The 20,595-nt window shown below is 36.3% G+C and overlaps 1 protein-coding gene across 1 annotated transcript in view; it reads right to left on the bottom strand.

Moving 5' to 3' along the window:
• Positions 1 to 2,268: 2,268 nt before the first annotated feature.
• The window catches only part of LOC121379573, a 39,555-nt gene continuing 21,228 nt past the window's right edge, over positions 2,269 to 20,595 (bottom strand). Inside the window, exons 7-13 of the mRNA XM_041508222.1 lie at positions 20,454 to 20,551; positions 18,237 to 18,424; positions 14,889 to 14,963; positions 12,420 to 12,539; positions 7,297 to 7,428; positions 4,542 to 4,672; positions 2,269 to 2,584 (exon numbers count right to left, since the gene is read on the bottom strand). Of these exons, the coding sequence (XP_041364156.1) occupies positions 2,476 to 2,584; positions 4,542 to 4,672; positions 7,297 to 7,428; positions 12,420 to 12,539; positions 14,889 to 14,963; positions 18,237 to 18,424; positions 20,454 to 20,551 (853 nt within the window). The 3' untranslated portion in view covers positions 2,269 to 2,475. The remainder of the gene's footprint in view (positions 2,585 to 4,541; positions 4,673 to 7,296; positions 7,429 to 12,419; positions 12,540 to 14,888; positions 14,964 to 18,236; positions 18,425 to 20,453; positions 20,552 to 20,595) is intronic.

Below are 20,595 nucleotides of genomic sequence, written 5' to 3'. Positions count from 1 at the left end.
ATATCTAGCACTATATATATTATTTTTCAATACAAAATAAAATACCATTGTCAAAGTGGCTACAACAAGTCGAAACAATTAACAATGTTTTGCCCATGCATTAACCTACGTACTGAAATGATACACGGAGTGTTTTCTTAGTTAATTGGTCTATGCTGGTAGTTGCTTCTACCTGTGATTCCTGATTGGCAGGTGTGTATTTGATTGGTTACCAGACGAGCCAATTAATTGACGCTGTCTAGACACAAAAATACATACTGGTATTGTGGAATATTACCTGTCGCCCCTAAAATTGTAATGGACATGGTTTATTACTGTAAATAGTTCTGTAAAACTATTGATTAAGTAGACTTTTCCATCTAAAACCAAAGAACTGACCAATTACGTAGTCCCAAAGAAAAGAAAATTATCACTTGGGTATCGTGGGTTGTCGTTTTTGCTCCAACGTAACATATCAATAGGCGTAATAGTGTACATTTTTCCTTTGGATTATTAAACAGAGAAAAATACTATAACCCCATTTTGTTCCATTAATGCAACTTAAAATATATTTAGTTAAATAGTTTATTATAATATTACGTCATTTATGCTGTTTTACAAGTCAGGTTGATCAAAGAGAAGCGCCGTGTCGAAAATTACTGCTTTTGTTTACACTGTACATACAGGAGATGGTCAGGAGCTGACGTCACTTCGCCCCAAGCTATCCCACCGGATGTCACAAAAACGAAACAAAATGGCTGCCCCCAGTTAGCAGGAATAATCATGTTTTTTTATTAACTCTAAAATTATGCGTTTTTCATTTGCTAAAGTGTCAGTATGTGTTGGTGGTCTGGGTATGCATCTTTCCAACACATAAGGCTCTTGTTTGAGTTGACCCTACCTTTAAGTGCATAGGGTAGCTATGCGCTTAAGGTAATCTTAGGGCTAAGATCGTTTCGTGGAACGAGGCCCAGATAGTTTAAGGGTCTCTTCCAGAATAGATCAAATGGGGGAGGCAGAAGGCACCATACCACCCATACCCTGTGTTGTTAGTTTATGTAGCAGCTTACAGTAATATATATACATGTACTAGGACAAAACAGTTTAGCAGTTTGGTAAATGTGCTTAAAGGGACATTCCTGAGTTTGCTGCATTGTAAGATGTTTCCGACTAATAAAAAGATTTCTACGATTAAACTTACATATTAAATATATTTTCTTGTTCAGAATATCAGTGTCTGTATATTCAATGTGTTTCTGGTCGTCTTAATATTTGTAAGAAGCCCAAACTGGATTTTGTCTTCAAATAATTTCGTACGTACGAAAAAATCTTTTTTTAGGAAATAAAATAAAATTTAACCTAGTACAAATATTAGAACGATCAGAAACACGTTTAATATACATGTCCCTTTAAATAATAGAAACCATGTGATTTTAAAACAAAATCCGACAACGGATTTAATATACATTGTTTGTCAGTATACGTAATAAAATGTAGTAGTACAAAATTGCTAAATGTTTTTGTCTTAGTACATAGTAATTTTGATTAGTAATACTGAGCTTTATGCTTGGTAGTTACCAAGTGATTGTACTTCCTACAAATAGCAGTCATGTAGCTTCTCGACAATGTCCAATTTTCTCCTATACATTGTGACATAGAAACTGTACTGAAAGTTTCTTTGTTTTGTTTAACGACACTGCTAGAGCACATTGATATATTAATTATTGGCTATTGGATTTCAAACATTTGGTAATTTACACATGTAGAGAGGAAACCAGCTACATTTTTCCATTAGTAGCAAGGGATCTATTATATCCACCATAGCACATACCACTGCATTTGACACACCAGTTGTGGTGAACTGGCTGGAACCGGAAATAGCCCACATTATGTTGAAACGCATGCAAAAGTGAATGGTGTTGAAGGCACTGAACTGTAATTATTACTTTTGGGTCTGTTGCAAATTCTTCTTGGTTTAAATAAAACGTTAATTTCTGGTGATGGATATACAAAATTATCACCCATTCAAGTCTTTGTAGGAGATATCGCTGGCACTATAATTTGCGATATTCTCCTAGGAGATATCGCTTCTTATAATCTTGATTGGTGAAATTTTAATCACAAGACATTAGTTTGTTACGTAACTGTGTACGATATGTTTCAGCACTAAACCTATCATTAGTAACATCATGCCACTGTCGTTCTGCTAGTTAACGAGTGACATTCAACCAACATTACTGACACTGTCGCAAATGAAAAGAATGATGATAAAAAGAATACCCCCTCGTGTCTTGTGATAACATAATTTATCAGCACTCATTGATAAAAATATAAAAATCCTTGGCAAGCCTCGGATCAACTCATGCTGATAATTTATGATATCACAAGTTTGAAGAAACTCGGGGAGTATTGTCTATATATTGCCTGTTGGCCCACCCCCCAACCTGCCCCATGTGATGATTGAGGAAGTGCACTGAAGTTTAACACAGCCGACTATCACATGGGCTTCACCCGTGCTGGGGCGTGTTCCAGCAGAGAGGACTGGACGGAGCCGATTAAACCCGGAATCTTGCCCATTCCCTGTAGAAAGTCACCAGCTCCATCTCTGAAAGAACAGAGAGATGAAACCCGAACAGTTTAAAATCATATTTACAGAACAGGATAATTAGACAAATTGTCATTAGCATTTAAAGTCTATTTTAAGCAGGGTTTCTGCCAGAGGGTAAAATGAGTATGGCACCATACCCAAATTATTTTGAAAAAACCCAAAAAATTCAAGTTAACTGTATGATTTTCTTAACCCTAACCCTAAAATTAACCCATTTTCTTTCTAGGGGAGGCCCTCCATACCCCTTGTTGACTGTGGTTGCATTCAATTCCATAACGCCATACCCAAAAATTTCGTTTTGGCAGAAACACTGCTAAGCAGAGTTAGTTCAGTCTTAGATCATTCATCCATCCATAAATTTATTCATCAACTGATCCTCTATTCTTTCCTCTGTCCACCCCTGCCAAAAAACACCACACACATTTATGAATCCCTCTTTCAGTTTTTCTTCTTCTCATTTATCCATCCCTCTATCAGTTTTTTGTCCACCCATCCATCCAGTGGAAGATTATTTATTCAAACTATAAAACCCCATCCATCCATCCAGCCAGCCACATGGACAGACAGCCAATCATACTTCCAGCTCTTCAAAATCCATCCTTCCATGCACCAACCCAAAACCCATCCATCCATCAGTCCATTCATCTGCCTGTATGTCTATTCATCCATCCATTATCCACTGATAAATAGAGATTATTATACAAGCTTGTGCGTCGTACTGATTTTACAAAACAAGTGTCAGGATTATTGTATTATGTGAGCGAGGGTGAGGGTAATACATCAATCTTGATTCACAAGCGAGTGTAATAATTTCTTTATTATCCACATTATCCAAACTATTATTTTTATGAATAACAAGCTAGGGCCATTTCATAATGTTTCAAATGTAACTAAAACGAGACAACGTAACGACGTCATTTTGATAAGGGACCATCTCAAAATTCATATGATGCCAAAAAAGAAGAAACAGTTTAGTCTCTCTTGAGACCCCCTCCCTCCCCCCCCCCCAAAAAAAAGACTAAATAAGATTATGTTTTGGCATCATCATTTATTTCAGATGAAAACATCACTACTTGTACATTATGTATTTATATAGAACTGCAGAATACATGTAGGGCATACTAGTAATAAAATGTTTCTATTTCATGTATTTGTTTCTTGTTTGCCTCATTTGTCATAAAGTTGTCAATTTTAACCCTAGAGCGCTGCCCGTATCAAATATGATACGCAAAACTATATATAAATTAGGTTAATTAACGATGCATTCAACACATTTGTTTGTTCACTTAGCATGAAATTATTCACAAAGGCCTGATGTGTCATATTCGATACAGAACAGTAATGCCTTCTATCGTGTTTTTACAAAACTAGTGTCTACAGATAGCTGTAATGGTGGATGAAGACGTGCAGATTCGAACAAAAATTTGATGAAGAAATGTTACGCACAGGTAAGTGGGACTGGTTAGTAAATGCTATGCATATTTGTATCGCGAGTTCTAATTGGCTGTCAGGGGAGGTGGTGTAATTGTCTGATTGGCTGGATGGTACCCGGCACACACACAGAACACAGAGTTCCTGTTCCTGAGGAATGCCGGCTTAGTTTTTCTGCTGTTCTTGGAAAACGATAATTTCTGAAGGTTTTTAATCTTGATGCCAACTTAAATTTCAAAGACGAAATGGCAAGTGCAAAATTATTAACCCCCTCCCCCCCCCCCCCAGACGAAAGCATTTCGTCTTTTTTGGCATCATATGAATTTTGAGATGGTCCCTAAGCGTTTACACTGGGGAAGCCACATTAAGTTATAACGTCACTTCACAAAATGACATCATTCGTTGTGCACGTGAAATCATTATGACACACGTGGGTCATACTGGTTATATTTCCCTGAATATCTTGAACTATGTGGACAATAAATCTTGTTATTTGTAGTTGACCGTCTATTGAAAAGCTCACCTCATAAGTTCTGTTGTTGTTTCTGAAGGCTCGAATGTCAGCAGGGACAGAATGGCTCGCATTCCATTGGCTCGAACAACAGGAACCGAGGATTTTACACACGACTTCACTATCACAGGAATGTAAACTTTCTGAAATACAAGTGTTGCCTTCAGGAAAATTTCATGAATACATAAATAAATTCTTTCATTTATTTGGGGCGGGATGTAGCCCAGTGGTAACGTGTTCGCTTGATGCCCAATCAGTTTGAGATTGATCCCCGTCGGTGGGCTCATTGGGCTATTTCTCGCTCCATCCGGTGCACCATGACTGGTACATCAAAGGCCGTGGTATGTATTATCCTGTCTATGGGATGGTGCATATAAAACATCCCTTGCTACTAATTGAAAATAGTAGCCCATGAAGTGGTGACAGTGGATTTCCTCCCTCAATATCTGTGTGGTCCTTAACCATATGTCTGACGCCATATAACTGTAAATAAAATGTGTTGAATGCATCGTTAAATAAACCAGTTTCTTTCCTTCCTTCATTCATTTATTCATTTATACAGTACTTATTTTCATGCTTATCATCCAATTAAGGTTCAAGCACACTGACCTGGGCTGTCTGTGTAGGACAGTGGGTTAGTGATTAGTGAGAGAAGTCTGTGTAGTAACCTTACACGTACTCATCGAGTCATTAAACTCGCTCTGTGTTGGAGCCAATACCAGGATGCGAACCAAATACCTACTAGCCTTATGTCTGATGGCTTAACCACTACACCTCTGTACTAGTAACATAAAAACAATCACACTTCAGTTTTTATAGATAGGATTCCGATAGGACTATTACTGTCAGTTTGATTATGTCAATCACAATTTATACTAAAATAAGTTATTGTTTATTGTTTATTAGTATTAGACAGAAACAACAAAAACAAGTATTCTGAGAGTACTGCTAAAGCAATACATGTCTCCTACAGGGTTTCTGCCAGAGGGTAAAATGGGTATGGCACCATACCCAAATATGTTTGCAGATTTATAAGTTAATGTTTTGACAAAGTTAATTATTCTTATCATTACTGTGAGATTTTCTTAACCCTGACCCGAAACTTAATCCATTTTCTTTTTGGGGGGAGGCCCCCCATACCCCCTGTTGACTGTGGTTGCATTCAATTCCACAGTGCCATACTCAAAAATTTCTTTCTGGCAGAAAAACTGCCCTACCAAACCAAACAATTTTTGTTACCTCCTAAATTCAAGGGTCATACCTTTGTGAAAATTAAGTAAATCACTATGAAAGTTAAACTTGATCAGTAACAGTACATGATAAAGCTATATACAAAATTTCATCTCAATATCTTCAGGCAGGTATTGCAAAATGAAAGTCCAGAAAACTAATTTTCATATCTCCTAAGTTCAAGGGACATAACTCCATCAAAAATGGGTAAAATGACATGAAAGTCAAACTTGATCTGTAACAATGAATGAAATGTTTTATTTAACGATGTACTCAATACATTTTATTTACGGTTATATGGCGTCGGTGATCTGCAACAGTACATTATAAAGCTATGCACAAAGTTTTAGCTCAACATCTCAAGGCTTTCTGTAACAAATTTCAGGAATTTTGTTTTCACATCTCCTAAGTTCAAGGGCCATAACTCCATCAAAAATGGGTAAATCACCATGAAAGTCAAACTTGATCTGTATCAGTATATTATAAAGTTATACACAAAATTTCAATATTTTAAGGCATAAAAAAACATCCAGAAAACTATATGTGGTACAGATGGATGAACAGACAGACAGACAGACAGAAGGATAGAGATGAAACCTATAGTCCCCTCCAGTGGGACTGGTAGTGGACTAATAATTTGTTTTATTAGAGAAATGCTGAAGAATCATTCATGAAACTAACTACCCTTTAACGTTCACAAATATTTTGGAAACTCAGTCTGTTTTGTTATTTGCACTGTTTGAATGTTACTACACTGGTGACTCAGTCTGGTTTGGTTATTTGATAACATAGGCACATGTATTGGAACAGATTGATAAATTGATTTATCCTAAAACTTACTCATGATATCCACATCATAAACTCATGTGATAATTTAGTGTATTAACCCAGTTAATAATGGTATGCAAATTTAAAGGTTTCGCTGTGAATGGATCATTTGTTTACAGGTCATCAATACCTGTATACCCGAGTATAACATTTTCATAACATTTAGTTAAAGTGTGTGACATCAAAGTAATTTGTGCTAATCGTGATGATGCCATATGGAGGTGACTTTAGTACTGTTATTTACTAAATATCATATGAAAATGTTATTTTAGAAGTGTTATAGAATAAATTGAATTCGCTACTCATGTTTTTCAATATATAAAATATCAACCGCGTCTAGTTAATCAGTGTTTAGTCTCGGCAGAGCCTCAACAAATACAGATGATATTTTCCATATTAAAAAACACTCGAGACGAATCCTCTATAAATGTATCCTAAGAAGATAGAGATTCAGATAGGTAGGTAACTAGTTTAATGTGCTCATATACCACTGGGGTTTTGAACACGCCCATCCTGAGACTGACATCCCATATGATAGGGGACCTGACTAGGGACAGGAAGGAGATTCTGAAGTAAGAAAAGATTATTAATTCAAAATGACCTGGTATTACTTGTAAAATTAACAAAATTTAAAATATCTGCCAGCTTTAGTGTTACTTTAAAAAAAATTTGCATCGAAAACAATATCAAGTTTTTATTTTTCACTTACCAGGATGTTGGCATTCTGCTTGAACTTGGCAAAGTTGGCTATTCCCCGACTGATGTGACAGAGTAAATCTGCGTGGGTGACTCCTGACTTGAGTGTTTCACACAGGCAACTCATCAGTGGCTGAAGACTGGTCTGCAATCATAACACAACAAATACTGTACAGGGATGGAGAAATATACAGCTTTGGCCAGCAGTGGCGGATCCAGAAAATCCATTTTTTTGGGGGGGGGGGGGGGGGGGGGGCCCAATGACATGAGGCGGAATGCCAAGAGAACTTTGGAGGAGTTTTGGAGGCGGATGAAAATTAATATAAAATAAAATTATAATTATAACTGTTGTAAAATTTGGGAGGGGGACCCCCCCCACCCCCCTAGATCCACCTCTGGCCAGTCAAAGACATTTTCAGATAACATCAGTCCTGGGTCTATATTCCCTAAGATGTCGGTCGTTAGGCCTTAACAACTTTGTAAAATGGCGTGAACCACAACATACAGACAGTTAGCCAAAAGAGTTGTTTGACTGTCGTTATGGTATCATAACAAAGGAAATCATTGTGTCGTTATACTATACATGTGTAAGGTACATTTGTGCAGTGCATGCACACATACAGTCAAATTTCGATAACTCCACCTTCGATCTCTCGAAAACTTTGATCTCTCGATCTGAAGTGACGGTCCCAGCCAAACTGCTATACAAACTATACTGAACAAAATAAGAAACTTCCGCTAACTTGGCTTGAACATAACTTGATGAAAACAAACCGGGGGAATAATTGTTATATATGCGTTTAAAGAGTGTTCCATGATGCATCGTTTGGTACAAAAATCATGGCCATAGGTTAAGAGAAACTGGGAGAAATTTTGACCAAGTGTGGTAAGGGTTAAAAAAACCCACACCCACTTAATAACGGGTATGACCACCTCTTGAATTGACCACTGCAGTGCATCGCAGGCGCATAGAATTGACTAAAGTGTTGATATCTGCCTGTGGAATATTGTTCCATTCCTGAATGAGCGCTTAACGAAGTTCGTTGACGTTAGCGGGTAGGTTGGGACGATGCCTCAATCGTCTGTCCAGACTATCCCAGACATGCTTGATGGGGTTGAGATCAGGACTTTTAGCGGGCCAGTCATCAATGAAATCAATGTTATTTGTCCTAAGAAAATTTACAGTGTCTCTAGCTGTATGAGAGGTGGCATTATCATGCTGAAAAATCGAGATGTTGGCGTTGTTATGGAACAGAGGAATGACGTGATGAGCGAGAATGTCATCGCAGTAACATTGAGCATTTAAATTGCCATCAATGACGACTAGTGGTGAACGATAACCATGGGCAATGGCTGCCCAGACCATGACAGAACCCCCACCCCCGAAACGATCTCGTTCAAGAACACAACAGTCAGCATAGCATTCATTTCTCCTATGGTAGACGCGCACCCTGCCATCACCACGTTGTAAAGAAAATCTGGATTCATCCGAAAAAAGAACGGTATTCAAGCATTGCTGTATCCAACGAGCATGTACACGTGCCCAATTAAGACGTTTTTAGTTGAAGACGTTGCGTTAAAACACATCTGACGTAAGGACGTCGTGCATGTAAACCGTTCTCCCGCAGACGATTACGAACAGTTTGCCCACTGATTCGGTTATTATGAAGCCCAGGTGTGTTAGCAGCAGTAGTAGTGGCAGTTTGGAATCGATTGCGCAAATGCGTGTTCATGATATAGTGGTCTTGACCAAATGTTGTAACACGCGGACGTCCACGACGTGGCAAGTCGTTGGTGCTTCCTGTCGTTCGAAATCTTACGCGAAGCTTTCGTATCGCTCGACTAGAACTCCCAACATGCCTTGCAACATCTTCTGTCGACATGCCAGCATCAAGCATGCCAATCGCCCGTTCGCGTAAATTATTGGGTATTCTTGGCATACTAAAAATGCTACAATGTAAAAAACGTTAATTTTTTTACAAATTTTGAAGCGTTTTCGTTCACTTGACAACAATGTCAGTAAGACAAGTAAAACAAATTGACCGAATAATACACGGGACATGTCGAACCATGCATGCACGTGCAAACTGAATTTCATGTTGTCGACGATTAACAGTGCAAAAATAATCGATAAAATTCATGAATCCTGATAATACAGCTCAAGGCTAATACTAACTATATAATTTCATTACACAATGAATTCTTTAACACAACAAATACTATATGTACAAATTGTAAGTTTTCTTTTTTGTTCAGTATAGTATTAACTGCCTTCGAAAACTCAAACTTTGAAAACTCATAAACTCGATCTCTCGACCTAATTCTTTAGTCCTGCCATAAAGATTTAATAGAGTATGCACCTCCAAAACTTGACGTGTGTGGATTGATCAAACTGCCATTGCCGATAGTATTTTAAAGATGAATGTATTGTCAATCATGTCAATCAAGCGAAGCGCACCTATTTCATGTGGTCTTGGCCGTCAAGGATTAAGGTGATCATTACAGAATAATAGATTGCCGACTTAGCAGAACGAAATGATCCTGTGTTTGGTGGTCGGTGTTCACATGTGGTGGAGAGCATCGCTACATAATAATTACAGACACAGTCTGGTTAACTTCAGAGAGCATTTGTAATAATTGTTAGCGCTGTTTGTTTTTAGCTTTAGATTTTCATTTTCTGTATCAGTTAATGTTTGTCAATTACCAGTCATTTAGTTATGTTAAAAATTGATACATCACAGATCGAGCAATCTGGGGAAGGACCCGGCAATGTGGGAATAGCCAGGTTGGTTTTAAAAAATTCTGCTTTCTTGTCATCCAAGCAATCTTGTGTAAGGCCCAGAAATGGGTGGCCAAATTGGAAAAAGAAAGTAGAGGTACGAAGCGTAAATAATTGTGTGTAAAACAAATGTACTTAGTGTGTTATTTGGCATTCAGTGTTTTATTTGTTAGTTACTTTCCACCATGTTTTGACATCTGTAAAATATGTCAATGTTAATTATATCATTTACTTTCTGTTATTTATATATGTATGTAAATGCCTTCTTTTTTTGTGGGTTTTTTACTGTCAATATACATGTATTTCAAATTCATCAGGGTTATCTTTTTTATTTTGTTATTTACTTGCTTTTACAATATATGCAAAATGAATATACCACAGCGTCGAAGATGTCAACAACTGGGGTGGGGTGGGTAGGGTGGGATGGGATGGGATGGGATGGGATGGGGTGGGGTGGGGTGGGATGGGGTGGGGTGGGGTGGGATGGGATGGGATGGGATGGAATGGGGTGGGATGGGGTGGGATGGGGTGGGGTGGGGTGGGGTGGGATGGGATGGGATGGGGTGGGATGGGATGGGATGGGATGGGGTGGGATGGGGTGGGATGGGATGGGATGGGGTGACAGTGATAATATTAATTCACCTTTCAAATGGGGATGCATAGTTTTTAGAGTTCAGAGGTAGGCAACAAAAAGCGCACACTTCTTACAATATTAAGCGAAATCAACCAACTGCAATACAGTTTCAAATTTGAACTCTTATATAATAATTTAAAAAACTCAAACTTGAACTATTTCCTCGTTCCCTTCAAAATTGAGTTATCCAAGTTTGGCTGTATGTGATTTCAATAAACTAATGCATTAAGTCAAAAAGCATGGCTGAGCAACACAAACACGGTCCAAAATAACGGCCAAAATTTAATTTGCAGGAACTAGAAGCATTGGTGGATGCTGTTGGTGTTCATCAACATACTATTCATGCCAATTTCAGTGACTGTACAACAAACAATAACAAGAAATCTGCGTGGGTTTCAGAGACCGCTAGTGTTAATGCTGTATCATCAGTGAGGCGCACCTTGAACAAAATTTGTTGCAAATGACGTGATTGGTCATCTGTGATTAATAACAAAGTACAGCGATGAAAAAAAGCCGAAAAAGAAGACTGGTGGAGGTGGCTATATCATCACTATGACACTGATGGAAGAAAGGGTATCATCGGGGAGACCACCATAGAGGGAATAACCACTGGAATCTACTTTTATATGTCATGTCATGTTAAATACTATAATTTAAATGATGGAATATTATGTATTGTGTATCCTGAGATTTATATATGCATAATGTATGTATTGTTATATTGTATTTTAATTATATTGTTACAGGGTGAAAAACATGGAAACTATTATCAGCCATTAAAGAGTCATTTGACCCGAAATATTGATGTTGTTGTCAATCATTTAAAACGATGATGCTACTACACAAACACTTTAGCTGTTTACATGTGTAATATATAATTAAAGAAGTCCCTTTCCAATGCTACTACACAAACACTTTAGCTGTTTACATGTGTAAAATATAATTAAATAAGTCCCTTTCCAATGCTACTACACAAACACTTTAGCTGTTTACATGTGTAAAATATAATTAAGCAAGTCCCTTTCCAATGCTACTACACAAACACTTTAGCTGTTTACATGTGTAATATATAATTAAATAAGTCCCTTTCCAATGCTACTACACAAACACTTTAGCTGTTTACATGTGTAATATATAATTAAATAAGTCCCTTTCCAATGCTACTACACAAACACTTACCGGTAAGCTGTTTACATGTGTAAAATATAATTAAATAAGTCCCTTTCCAATGCTACTACACAAACACTTACCGGTAAGCTGTTTACATGTGTAATATATAATTAAATAAGTCCCTTTCCAATGCTACTACACAAACACTTACCGGTAAGCTGTTTACATGTGTAAAATATAATTAAATAAGTCCCTTTCCAATGCTACTACACAAACACTTTAGCTGTTTACATGTGTAATATATAATTAAATAAGTCCCTTTCCAATGCTACTACACAAACACTTTAGCTGTTTACATGTGTAATATATAATTAAATAAGTCCCTTTCCAATGCTACTACACAAACACTTTAGCTGTTTACATGTGTAATATATAATTAAATAAGTCCCTTTCCAATGCTACTACACAAACACTTTAGCTGTTTACATGTGTAATATATAATTAAGTAAGTCCCTTTCCAATGCTACTACTTCAGTATGTTTTCTTTTACCAGGTATGTTATTTGAAATGCAATGTTTTATGTTATTTCCTCCTGTATCTGAAAAGCACTGACCTGATCATCAGTGTTAGTAGCCAGGTTGGCCACCAGACAGGCTGTGTTGCACATAATCTGGGGGTTTCTTGACTGTCGCTGAAGAGCGTTTTGAAGACAATCTCCAGATGAGAAGTCCTCCTGCAGAAAACAAGATATACTGATAGAAAGAAATAAAGGATCACACAGATAGCAACAAGATATAATGACTGCATAAAAAATCAATTCATATTGTCAGAAGTTGACTGGGAACATATACGGTAGGCAGCACATTCAACACTACAGACTACAGACATTCAATCCCACATTACAACTTGGTATGAAATACAGACATTATTACGCTAGTAGTGAATTAAAGTCTACAATTTGATGTGTTCCCTTATTTCTTTCCATCAGTATATAATATTAATAGTACTGAAGATATCACTGTCTAGTGTTTGGGAATCTGTTGGAATTTAAAGTTTGTTTTGTTTAATGATACCACTAGAGCACATTGATTTAGTTATCATTGACCATTAGATGTCAAACATGATTATTTTTTACACATAGTCTTAGAAAAAAAAAAAAGGAGTTATATTTTTCTTCACTAGCAAGAGATCTTTTGTATGCACTTTCCCACAGACAGGACAGAACACACCATGGCCTTTGATATACCAGACATGTGACACCAGTTGGAACAGGAAAAAACCCAATGGAATGTTAAGGAAAGGGCAACTCTATTATATTTTGTTTTGCAGAAAGTCATCCAGTTTATTCAAATTAACATAACACAAAACAATATTGGGGCAATCTTGATCAAACTTGGTATGTACAATACTAGAATTACAATGAAGCATTGCTGTGTTTTATTTACTTTCTATATCATGTTGTTAAATTTAATTCACAAGTTGTGAAAATGTAAATAAGACAGTGAAACCTATAAAATTTCACATAAACATGTATGCTCATAAATTCAAAACACTAACAGCAAATGCTCTCAAATTTTTTCTTAAGCTTCGTGTAATTATATTTATATAACAGATACAAAGAAACAACACCACACTTTATTTGTTTATATATTATGGGGTGTTTAGGCAAAACTGTAAATATAGCAAAACCCCTTTAAACTGGACATCAACAGGACAAAGTAAATAGTCCAGTTTTAAGGGATGTCTGGTTTAGAGAGGTTATGTCGTGTACTTATATTTAAAAAGGGACAATAAAACATTTTCAGTTTTTAGGGAATTCCACTAATTTAGGGGTCCAGTTTTGAGGGTTTCACTGTATTTCTGAATGCGTTATTGATACAGATTGAAGAGAATTGATGTTTAACACCCCTGCACCTTTAGATATAGATCTAGTAGTAGAAATGAGTTTTTTTATAAGCATACGTGTACTTACCACAGACAGGATAGCACATCCTACTGTCTTTGACATGCATGTATCCATCCATCCATGCATGCATGTGTACAATTAAACATGTGTTAGCAGCCTCCACAGAAAGTTTGTGCTACAGGCCATAACAATAAAACAAGAATTCTGCGAGTACTGCTACCAGGCCCAACAAATTTGCATATCTCCTAAGTTCAAGGGCCATAATTTTGTGAAAAATAGGTAAATTACCATGAAAGTCAAACTTGATCTGTAACAGTACATACACAGTAAAGCTATACACAAAATGTCAGCTCAATATCTTGAGGTATTGTGAAAAACAAAGTCCACCTGAAATTTTTTTTCGTTTCTCCTAAGTTCAAGGACAATAACTAAATTGCCATGAAAGGCAAACTTAATCTGTGACAGTACATGATAAAGCTATATATAACATTTGAGCTTAGCATCTTGAGATATTGACCAAACAAAGTCTACAAAACTGCAATTGATTGGTACAGACAGACTAAGAAATGCAAGATTGACATCTAAATTTAGTTTTCAATGGGTCTGGGGGATTTTATTTTTCATTTTATATTTTCATGACATTGGGAATACCACACATCAAGCATCATATATATTTACATGTAAAGGGCAGGAATGAAAATCTAAGATTTATTTAATTATGGCCATATTAGATGAAATTTGCGAGAAAACCAGCATTCTAGAGAGTACTGCTAAAGCAATAATGTCCCCTACTGGGCCCACTAAATCTCCTAAGTTCCAGAGACATAACTCTGCCAAATATGGCCCTTGAATAAATTTCCATGAAGTCATAACTGAGTTGGCCATATCTCTGTGAAAAATGGTTAAATCCCCCATGAAAGCCACATTAGATCTGCACATCTGCATGATAAACCTATATATAAAATATCAATGCAATATCTTGAGACATTGTGGAAAACAAAGTCCAGAAAACAATGATGGAACGACAGAAGGACAGAGGGACATGAAACCTATAGTCCCCTCTGGTTGGACCGGTAGGCCAGTAGGGGATTAAAAAAAGTGTCTTCATAAGACAGGTGACTGGATAAAAGAGATGGCCGCTTTACAAGGTTTGACTGTATCGGCTGAGGAGCGTACCTGTACAATACGATGTCTGTGCCAAGTGGAACCACACGACAAGTAGGCCAATGTTTTAAGAGCCACTTCCTGTGTCTGTGAATATAAAATAATATCAATGAATGAGCACATGAATCCAGACATTTGCAAAACTTTGGTTTAACTCATAAAATACTACTCACATTAATACTAATTGTAAACTGATGGCGAGTGCGTTCTGTATTGTGACTGGTTAATTACATTCTTTTTCTGGGAATAACACCCGGAAATCTAATGACGTCATTATAAAGTGACATCATTAGCAATTGGAACAGGCGAGGGTAACGATTCAAGGGTCTACAGTTTGATTGTAGCCAGGTATTTTTTCAAGAAATATCAAATATACAGTTAGTTCCGTAGAAAAACAATTCAGTTTACAATGGACATAATCATATGGAGTTTTTAGATTTGCAGGTGTTATTGTCTATTTCAGTATTTGATGCCCACAAATATTTCATTTTTGACCTCAGGCCAACGCCTTCGGTCAAACATGACATTTGAGGGATCAAATAGACAATAACACCAGCAAATCTAAACACTCCATATGGCTATCTCCTAAATAATTAATTATAATTAATTAATAAAAAAATGAGTAAATAGTTTATTAGTTAATCTGAGTTTGTAATATGACAAAGAATCTTTAAGTTATAGTTTGTTTTGTTTAGCTACACTTCTAGTAGAGCACATTGATTTACTAAACATTGGCTATTGGATGTTGCACATTCTGACATGTAGTCTTATGCTAGGATCAGACTGTCAACTGTTACGACGATGTTGGTCAACTCAATGGTTGTGTTGTAACTCTCAACGGGTGTGCTCAGATTAACAACTAATGGTTACACAATGAGAATCGAGTTGTGAGAGCGCTCAGACTAGCAACTGGACAGTCACTGACCAACTTTGTGCTGGTAGTTTGAGACTAGCATTAGAGGCAGTATCTAACTGGGAATTTCCCTATTACCTCAGTTGGTAGAGCACTCAACTTGTACAAATTCGAGGCAGGACATAGCCCAGTGGTAAAGTGCTTGCTTGATGCACGGTCGGTTTAGGATCAATCCCCATTGGTGGGCCCATTGGGCTATTTCTCGCTCCAGTCAGTGCACCATGACTGGTATATCAAACACTGTGGTATGTGCTATCCTGTCTGTGGGATGATGCATATAAAATATCATCTGCTATTAATGGAAAAATGTAGCAGATTTCCTCCCTAAGACTATGTCAAAATTACCAAATGTTTGACATCCAATAGCCAATGATTAATAAATCACTGTGCTCTAGTGGTGTTGTTAAACAAAACAAACTTTTAAACTATTCCACTGTAGAGTATAATTTAAATCATTAAGTTTAAGAATATTCCACAATGTTGACACCTTGCAACGAAAGAAGCAGTGTTTTGTTCTTACCATAATTATTTAAATAAAAAAGCCAAAAATATCTACTGGCTCTTGGTTAATTTTGTTGAGTATTCTACATGTACAGTATAAATATACAACCAGTTGTTTACTGCTTTATGTTTTGACAACTTATCGACATACAGAGAGCCCCCCCCCCCCCCCGATTCAAATCCACTCAGATTACGTTGATTTATCTAGACTCAACAAAATGTATTAAGGGCCGCTAATCTAATCAGTAATTCTTCACGAATGTCATATTATTTTAGTAAGTTTTGAGCTTCTAAACATCATTCCAGTAATATTTGACCCATTAATCATGCAAAAATTTTACACTTGGTCAGGTATTTGTGCCATTATGAAAACTACTTAAATATACATTCAGCTAGGATTCATTACATGTTGGTTTGTAACGATACTTGTAATTTAGTTCTATTCCACTCTAGATTGTAGTTTAACTCATTAAGTTTAAGAATACAGTCGAGCACCATTGTGTCGATATCTTGGGGACCATATAAAAATACTGATTAAACCAAATATCGACTCAAACATTCAGTCAAATCTGTAAAAAAAATTGTATTAAAATTTCAGGTTCTGTATCGGCATTGGTATTTTTGGACTGATTTACCTCGGTATCAGTATGGTATTCGGTATTAATACAATACCAATACCGGTACTGAGTGGTATTTTTGGTAGACTCGGCTTTAAATGCATGCCTGGGTTAAGTCTCACCCTCTAATTTCATCTATATAAAATTGAATTCCATATGCAAGACCCTCATCTCTCTTCTTTTCAACTATTTTGTGTTTGTCAAATATATTGTTAGTGTTTTACTAAATGGTGGGAATCATTTTTCAGTACTGAAATTTCGGTATTTTGATATTTGCTCAGTACGGTAAATTGGTACTGACATGATACCGATACCGAATGGTATATACGGTATACCGCCCAGCTCTAATATTTAAGTATGATATGTAAATTTATTTTTATCGAATAATACTAATTATTTTAGCCAGTGCAAATTGTCAATCAACAAATCAATCAATCATACCTCTGCTTGTGGTGAACAAAGTTAATTATCTTTTATATTTTCTACAAACTGTCGAATTAAAATCATTGTTAGCACAATCTGAATTTAGAAGAAAGTTTCAATTACAAAATACAATTACACCAATTGTCAATTCTCTTAATTGTCACTGATGAAACCACAAGATTGCCGCCTTCTTTGTTAATTAAGAACTAATTAAGCTGCTGTGACAAAATAATCCTACTTTTACCAATCTGTAATTTCTCAGTTACAAGTCACGTGACTAGTTGCATTCTGTAATAATCGGCCGTGTCTGCTAGCATTTTCTTTAAGTTTTACAGTAATTACAAAGGATATCTGTTTACAGTCAAAAGTCGATCAGCAATTGTTTTTATTGTTGGTTACATGCTCACAATAACTGTTTAGCATTGTTTTCATATTACGCAATTCATATCTACGTTTTAAAATATTTTATTTATTTTAACGCATAATATAAATATTGACACATACAGACCTTTTTTCATGTAAAAGTATAAGTTGGAACCCAAAAATATATCAACACAAACGTTAATATTGACTCAACCGAGACAAAACCATGATGGTTAATACACGTTTTGGCCGGGACCAGCCAGTCATATCGACACAAACAATAATATCGACTCAAGCAAGTTCGACATAACGGTACTTGACTGTATTCCACAATGTTGATACCTTGCAATGGAAGAAGGAATGTTTTTTTTTATCATAATTATTTAAATAGAAATGTCGAAAATATCTACATGCCCTTGATTAATTTTGTTGAGTATCTTACATGTACAGTATCAATACACAACCAGTTTATTTTGTTGAGTCTATTAGATGTACAGTATAAATATACAATCAGTTTATTTGGGGAAAAGATTTTACACAAACCTGTTCGTCTGACGACATTGTGAGTGCGAGGATCCTGGGAAGAGCCTTCAATGCGTTGTCCACTATTGCATCATGGGTATCTGGATGTTCGACAATGAGGCTGAGAGTGCTGAGAGCTAGCAGTGCGATGGCCTCACTTTGGTATGTGCACAGTTTCAGAATCGGCCTTAGCGCGCCATCACTCAGTGCTGAAAAATATCAGAGGGATCAGTAACAAAATACATGTAGATACAAGGCACAGCATATCACACAAACTGTTGTTCTGTTAGCGTGTCAATTAAGGTTGACACAGTAACTGTTTTTCTTACACACCCGCTGGTGAGAACACCATGCGTTATTTCTGATAACACATGGTTGTTTGCACATATACATGTGTTAACAATAACAATTTCAAGACATATGACTGGCTGCTCCTAGGTGATGACCAGGTCACCACTGCCATACATCCAATGAAAAACTACACGATGGAAATTGATTACATTATGACGTATAGTTAACCTGACAATCATGGATCTGTGACGCGTACGTTAGCTACAAGTGCAACGGCTGTAAATAACTTTTAGTCATAAAAGATGTTAAAATTGTTTTGGAGGATATGTAAGAAATAGAATAATATATTTGTATCCGTTAGATACCATTTATCTCACACCTCATTGTTTTAAAAGATACATTTTAAAACAACTCGTTGAGAGATAAATGGTATCTAACGGCCACTCATGTATTATTCTCTATGTACCAATGTTTTGGCTTCGTACATAACAAATATTACATATCTTACTGTAATTTCACTTTAAATCCATATTTTTGTAAATAGTAAAACAAATTTAATTACAAGATTTTCTTCCAAATACAGTCAGGTGTGCTAGTAATTTTCACACAAAATATTTGCAATAGCAATTTTGCAATGGAATTTTTAAGTGTTCTGAAAATGGAAACGTCATGCACCCAGTTTATTGTTATTGTAAGGAGATGAAAGTGACATCATTCAAATTCAAAATTACCTATATTATTACAATGCTTCATCACATTAAAATAAAAATCAGTCTACTTAACTTGACCCCTGTCAAAATTGTTTCAAGTTCTATATTGAGCAGACAAGCTGTTTACAGGTCAGTATTTTTTTTTTCTTCATAATTTCAAACAAAATAAAAAGGACATTTTGTCAAATATATCATATAAACAAAATGACCATTGAAGGAAACCAGCTGTCGAAAATGACTGTTGAATATGTTATATTTATTGTATATGAAGCCAAACCAAGGATGCGGACAATGTCTGTTGTTGACCTTAGACTGTGAATTGTTACAGTCTAAAATTAAAAGTCTTGAACTTCGGGATCACCAGAACTTAATTTATGTACTTAAAAAAAAAGCATGTACAGACAGACCTTGTTAAAATGACCGTCATTACTATGACATTTACACCATCCGACCACAAATTGTTGGGAAAGAACGTACATCAATGTTATTCTGTTCATTACACTGGAATTCACACCTTCCGACACCGACAGAGCAAATTGGGAACAAACGTACATCCGACGTCTCAAAACACCTCTTTACAACGACATTACATAATCACAGATGCTGTAGCACGTTGGCAGTACACACAGCCGTTTGTCATCCTTGATTTCATTGCCAGCCAACAGTGTCACATGATGTCCGAATTCATGATGTTGGCTAAATCTGTAGACGTGCATTGCTTTTAAAAATAAGTCTTTAGTCTCATTCAATTAAAGGATATATTCAATTTAAAGGATATATTCAATTAAAGGATTAATCAAGTCTACTAGTTTTATGACATTTTGTAAACAAAGTAGGTACCAATCGATTAGATTGACAGCAAATGCGCCATAATTAATAATAATATACTTAATATTTAATAACGGTCTGTGAGCCATCCCCATCATTGGGCCCAAAGGGCTATTTCTCATTACAGCCAGTGCACAACGACTGGTATATTAAATGATGTGGTATGTGCTATCCTGTCTGTGGGATGGTGCATATAAAATATCCCTTACTATTGACATCCAATAGCCAATGATTAAAAAATCAATGTGCTCTAGTGATGTTGTTAAATAAAGCAAATTTTTGTAATGGCAATTTCGATATAACGACAAAGTGACCCAGGGATGAATGTGGTCGTTGTAACAAGGTCTGACTGTACATGTATTTTCTGCTGTTCTGAACAGATGTGCTGCGCCAAGGTGGTTCTTCTCACCTTTTGTTTTGAGGTCGGCTGACTTGCAGAATATCCTGAGGGAGCTGATTCCATCAATGAGCAGTTGTTCCTGCGACTCCGTCACCTTCCCTAGAATACTGGAAAGACAACTGACTCCAATTACTCGCAGTTGCATGCATAA

The sequence above is a fragment of the Gigantopelta aegis genome, chromosome 8 (assembly GCF_016097555.1).
Source record: "Gigantopelta aegis isolate Gae_Host chromosome 8, Gae_host_genome, whole genome shotgun sequence".
NCBI lineage: Eukaryota > Metazoa > Mollusca > Gastropoda > Neomphalida > Peltospiridae > Gigantopelta > Gigantopelta aegis.
The sequence above is the reverse complement of the archived record's forward strand: the minus strand, read 5'-3'. Positions and strand labels throughout refer to the sequence as shown.